The sequence below is a fragment of the Melanaphis sacchari genome, unplaced genomic scaffold (assembly GCF_002803265.2).
Source record: "Melanaphis sacchari strain LSU unplaced genomic scaffold, SCAv2.0 Contig826_pilon_pilon, whole genome shotgun sequence".
In the NCBI taxonomy this organism is placed as follows: domain Eukaryota; kingdom Metazoa; phylum Arthropoda; class Insecta; order Hemiptera; family Aphididae; genus Melanaphis; species Melanaphis sacchari.
Window position 1 is genome coordinate 1 of NW_020271581.1, and position 6,702 is coordinate 6,702.

Genomic DNA, 6,702 nt, shown 5'->3' on the forward strand with positions numbered 1-6,702 from the left:
AAAAAGCTGGTGGTTTGACGTTCGGTTGAATATTTTGAGTTTCTAACCACGATGTTTCATTCAACGGATATCCAGTCATTACCCAAGGACCTAGAACGTACGTTCCAAGCGTAACGTTTGACAAAATTCCCTAAAATTTACCTGTTAATAATACATAGACATAATTAAAAAAATATATCATCAAGATACCTTTCTATCCTCCAAAAATTTCTTGTCGTTAATTCTTCCTTGATTTTCGACAAGAATACTCAGTTTTTGATTACTACCATTTACTGATAATTCCATTGTCGTATTATCGTAAGATCTACTCAGTGTTCCTAATTTTACCTAAATAAACATCACAAATTTTTAATTTCACCTTTGAAATAATAGCTTATTAATTATCTTTAAATAGAAACTAAAGTTTAAGTAAAATATAGGTATATCTAAACAACTATTATGTACAGGACGTCGATATCATATGGTTTTATCTCCTATGACGAATTTTTAGTTATTAATTTTATTTTAAATCTAGCTTATTTAATTATTGCTGCTGAGCTTCAAATTATTATTGTTATTTTATTAGTATAAGTATACTGACACAGTAAAAAAATTATTTTTAGTTATATTAATTCACCGGATAAGTAGAAATGTGAAAATAAAACCAAATTTCAAATAAATAAGTTAAAAGAAGATAATTGATAAGCACTAAGAATTTTTCTAATTAATAATTAATTTTTCGTCGTAATAAAAAAAAAAAACTGGAATAATAGTTTTAGTTTATAATAAATTATAAAATATCTAATAAGTCTGAAATGTCGATAAACATATATGTGTTATATATATTTGGAAATAATAAATTAATTTAAATGTTTAGAAAATTGAAATTCTTAATTTTCCTTAATATTTATTTCATAATAGTCTAATATGCTTTAAATATTTTGTAAAACAAATTTATAATCTTTCTCAACAACACATTTTTATTTAGCTTTAAAAAAAAATCACCTAATGATTTTAGTAAATATTTAAATCGGATGTTTTTAAATCATCACAATTTTGACAGTAAAAATATTAGACTTTAACTGATTATTTATATAAAACCTAATTATTAGAGAACAACAAAATAATACTTTAAGTAATATAATTTAATATAGGTACATACATTATTTAAAAAAATAATTGCTCGATCACTTAGCGATTTGATAACTAGTGGTAATTTGGTTAATCCTGTAATCATTGGTAAATTAGTTTCATACAATACTAGCCCTTGATTTATATCCATATCTTCAAAGCATAATGGTACGTCATTTAAGATAGATTCAAGACGTCGGGCTGCGTTATCAAATAAACTGACAACGGGCAACAAATTTACAGTTCCATAATTGCCTTTCGGTGAAATTTTTGGAGTTGACGCAGTTGGAAAATTCTGTAAAAATTATCTTACAAGAAAATATATTTTATAAATTATAAATATTTTATTTCTTCTAAATAATTTTAAATATTATTTTTCTTCGATGTATTTCTCAGTCATTTTGTGCACAAGCTCAAAAATAATGTATTAATCTTTAATATATTTTTTTGGTCTTTGCAAGTTACGTTATTTTAAATCCATAACTTCAATGGTTTACTTAATATGCAGTACCTACATTATTTGTTGACCCATATATATATATAATCTATATGCAATTTTAATTTTAAATTTAACACTGTGTGGATATAAATAATGAAACAATATAAGGACATATGTAGAATTGATGAAATAAAAAAAAAAAATTAATTTCATTTAATCTAAATAATTATAAATACTATATTAGACTATGTTCTCATCAACTGTAATTCACATAAAAATCAAGTCATAAGTAATTTCACTAATTTAATGTAATTATGTAACTTAAAATGTTTTAAATATTTAATTTATAGTTATACTGTTGTACAATGAAATATGTGAATCAAAGACTATTTCAATTAGGATTTACTATTTCATGTGAGCTTAAATACACAGATATACTTGTGATGAAACACATGTTATAACCCGTTCAATTATGAAACACGTGTAATTATGAAAAAAGTTTAATAACCGGTGTATTATGAAAAATTGTGAAAATCCATGTATTTAATAACAGGTACATAGATTTCCGGGCATTTAAAAATACACGTGTATTAAACCACACGGATACTTTAAAGATCATAATATCTTAATACAAATTTGGTAAGTACTAGAAATAAATTTTCTTAAACATGAGTCTAATAAGTAACAATGAACAATTTAATCAGTATAGATAAAAGATTAATAATAATTTTTTATATATTGTATATTACAAATTGAATTTTATATTTTCTAAATACACGCATAATCAAGAAAACTCCTTGTAATTATACTTACATGTGATTGATATTACATGAATATCCGTGTATACTTGTTAAGAAAACACGCTGATAAATATACTGTTTTACATACACGGGTTCTTAATTTTAAATATACGATTAACGGAATCCGTATACATGTGTATTTTTAATACAAGCAGGAAATCGTAAGTCCTGATTTCAATATAATATAAATTATAATCTATTAAATTATTTTTATTGGGTTTTTTTTTTTTTTACTTTTAAATATATTTAAATTACCGCTTTTTTTAAAGTCTGTTTTATAGCATAGTACTTTTCTGTCGGATCACCAGCTTCGTTTAGTGGAGCGGTAAAATCGTACGAAGTCAATTGCGGTTGATAGCCAGTTTTATTGAAAGTTGTCCCAACTGTATTAGCACCAGTAGTAAATCCAAAGTTGGTCCCGCCATGGAACATAAAAAAGTTGAAAGATACGTTGGTTGCCAAAAAATAGTTCAACACTCGTATTATGTCCTTGGTATATCTAGCCGGCCTTGGGTTGTCCCAAAACCCGACCCCTCCATTGTAAAACTCAGAGTTTACTAATGGCCCTTTTTTTTGAACTTGTCTCAAAAAATCCAAACACTCCGTTACTATAATAAATAAATTAAAGTTATAAATGTACAAATATTATAATACACCATAGTATATTAATTTGAGAAATATGCGAAAATGACTAGGTATATGAAAATAAATCATTCTTTTACTTAAAAAAAACTTAAATTTTATCACATCTCATTTATATAATCATAATTATAAAATAATTCAAGTGTATCGATTCTGTGTATACATGATAACGTATAACTAAATCAAAATAATTGTGAATGCCAAACATTTGTTAAAATAGTTTAAAAAATCGTATCTAAATTTGTATTAAGGTATAGAGATTTTTAATAATCTCGAAAAGAATAATGACAATATTATAAAACCCGTAACAAATGAATTAAAAAAATAATTTATGCTTTCAAAATTTAACTGATATTTTTGAACTTTAGTAAATAAAATTAGTGTAGTGTATAAAAAGTTTTTTAATATAATTTATATTTGCCATGATATTGTTTTATGCACATACGATATATCTTTGTTATATTCATACATATAATTATATGCTAATAAAGCAACTATAAAGTACATAAAAAAATTAATTAAATTATTAGTATCGCCTTATTGTATAATAGGTATTTAGTGTACTTTAAGTGGATTACTGTCGCCTCAGGGATAAGTTAATATAAATATGGCCAATATCTTCTGTTACATCTAAAAATAATATACTTAGACAAGCTTAGCTCGATATTACTAATATTTTCAGAGAGACATGTCTCCGTAAGTATTAAGATATACTAGTGTAATAGAATAAAATTGGGATTTAAATTGAATAATCTCAATTTAAGTCCTCTAATATTTTCGTATTATTAAAATATTATTCATATTATTATACAAAAGTACATTGTTAGTTTCGATAATAGATAAAGTTTTTTCAAAGTATTTAAAATTTAAGGTTAATTCATATTACAATACAATTAATAAATTCCGAGGAGACCTAGGAAATGAAAAAGTTCTTTCTTAATACCATTAACCAATGCAGCAAAATCAACAGTAGATAATACATTTGGAATATGCCCACACTTCAAATAAGATAAGCCACATTCGTCAGTTGTATAAAGTTGAGCTTGTTCACCAACATAGTAGAGTATTAAATCTCTAAGCCATAACTTGTACTCCCTATCACAGTTCCCTAAATCGTTATGGCCGTATTCATTTTCAACCTAAGTAAAAAATAAAAAAAAATAATAATAAAAAAATAAAAAAATAATTCAAAATTCAAAATACATGTAATAAAAATAATAGGATACCTATATTTATCTTTTAACGTTGATCAATAAATACGATAAATACTCAATAAATGATTGTGTATGACTAAATTAAAATTCTGAACTTCTTTGAATATTACAAAAAAAATTATCGTAGTTATATTATTTCGTTACTAACGAGTTATGCAATCTTAAGAAATTTTTTCACAATAATTTAGAACTTATGATTCTTAATATGTAAAAAAAATTCAAAAATGTAATTTAAAAGAAGTGTGTTGCTTAAAATACCAATTACGATAGATTTTAAAATGTTGATTTACCTGAACCATAATAATGTTACCTCCATTCCCATATAAAAATGGAACTATTTTTGGCATCAATACTGAAAACCATCTTTTTACATACTTTGTGTAATCTGAAATAATACAGGGAAACTAATGAAATTAAATTGACCAAACTGTTGCAATTTTCTTAAATAATTATAAAATGCATAGAATAAATATTCTACTATTCACAAAATAGTCTAAATAGTATATTCTATGGTCTTAAATAAATTAAAAATAACATTTACTGTTTTTTGTTGAAAAATATTTAATGTTTTAAAATTTATTTACTTAAAAATTGCATGAACACGAGACAAGTATCCAAACCAATGATCAGGCTTAAATATTTTATACAAAATTATAAATTTAACTTAAACAGTTGATATAGTCTTGATTTAAAATATTATTTAAAAAAAAAATATGTTGCGGTAAAAATACTAATACTTGTGAAACCTAAAATACACAAAACAGTTTAGTCAAACTCTAATTGATTTTTATAAACAAAATTTAGTTGATATCAGGATAAATATCAGTGTTGGTAAGAGTCTGAAACTTTATAAACATAGTGTGATATTATTTTCCTTGCTGTATACATTGTATATAGTTACATTAAAATATTTTAACTCAAATTATATAATATACACTGTGTGTTATTCACCAATTTAGGGAACACTGAATTTCTCGAACGAATTTAATTGAAATAAATCGATTTTTTTACAACATATTAATATATACTTCTAAACACACACTTACAGATACATTTTAAAATTTCTATAATTTTGGTATTAGCATATGCAATAAGACGTGTTTTTTTTTTTTTAATAGCAACACCTATTTTGAACGCTATACTCCAATAGGTCTAATTTTTTAAGGTAATTGTGATATATCAACTATGGTTCAAAATTAAAAATTGACTAAAAAAAAACCATTTAAATGTTGACATTTTTATGATTCATTAAAGTGCATAAAATCATTCATAATTATTTATTATTAGTTACTCAATAAATAAATTGTTCAAAGTTTGCTATGTTATTTTCAACGCATAATATGAAAACATCCTAGACATCCTCTGTTGGTTGTTAACATAGAAAAATTTCAATTAATTTCAATATAATCCAATTGAGAAACTCAGTGTTCCTAATTTGGTAATTGGTGAACACGTGGTATATATTATTTAAGTATATTAGGTACTACATAAGCTGTTACTTATATGTTAGGAACACATATTAAAATTATTATTATTATTATTATTTATTGATTTTATAATGAAATGTATGTGTGTGTATGTAAGTATGTGGGCATACACGATAAGTATATTTACCGAATATTTAAATTACTATTTTATATTTAAAGCAAAATTTTCAAAGTTGATAAAAAAATATATATATTAGGTAAAATTTTTTGAAAATGTAATACATAGTACCACATAAATTACTCCATGATAAAAGATAAAATATCAAAAATGTATAAACATTTTTTTTAAGTAAATTTTAAGTTAGGATTTTGATAAAATTCATAAAAAATGTAAAAAAATGCAAATTATTTTCTAGCTAGAAATTAATTAAAATTTTTCATTTTACATCTATGTTTTGATAATTCATTACAAGATTCCTCAAAGTAAGTAGTTCATGTTAGAACCATAAAATTTAAAAAATATATCTTTTTATTGTTTTTACAATTTTTTCTTATGCAGAGATTTTAAATTGAAAAATAGACAAAATTATTTATTTAAACAATCAAAATGATGGTAATTAGTTTGTTATAATTCAAAAACATAATTCACGAGATTTAAATCTTCTATATGTATATTATATTATTATGAATTTCATCTTACAAAATTACATTTTTGACTTATTTTATGATATTATATCTATTTATACTATGAATTTATCGATATGAATGCTATGTAATTTAAAAATACAATTTAGATTTTCTACTTTATAGAAAATATTATATAAAATTATTTGCTAGTTTAATATTTCCCTTATCGCTTGTCCGCTTTAGTACTCCGACCTCTCTCGTATCGTTTCTATCGGTGTGCATATAATCTATAACTGACTTTTTTTCTAAGTAATATAAAATATAATACATTTTGTTTATTGACATTTTTAAGCCACTAGTAACAGTAGTAAGAGAAAAGAATAAATCGGTATACCTATTTTTACCGTAACATTTATAATTTCTGTATATATAAATTTTTTTTT

General features: G+C 23.4%; 1 protein-coding gene across 1 annotated transcript; it reads right to left on the minus strand.

Moving 5' to 3' along the window:
• Window positions 1–3: 3 nt before the first annotated feature.
• Window positions 4–4,892, minus strand: LOC112602106 (beta-galactosidase-like; the record flags this gene model as incomplete). The annotated part of the gene is made up of 7 exons (XM_025350039.1): window positions 4,790–4,892; window positions 4,496–4,590; window positions 3,935–4,130; window positions 2,605–2,957; window positions 1,142–1,405; window positions 190–327; window positions 4–130 (listed from the first exon to the last, which is right to left on the minus strand). Coding segments are annotated over exons 1-7 (1,186 nt in total), but the record flags the coding sequence as incomplete, so codon positions are not given.
• Between the last annotated feature and the right edge of the window lie 1,810 nt (window positions 4,893–6,702).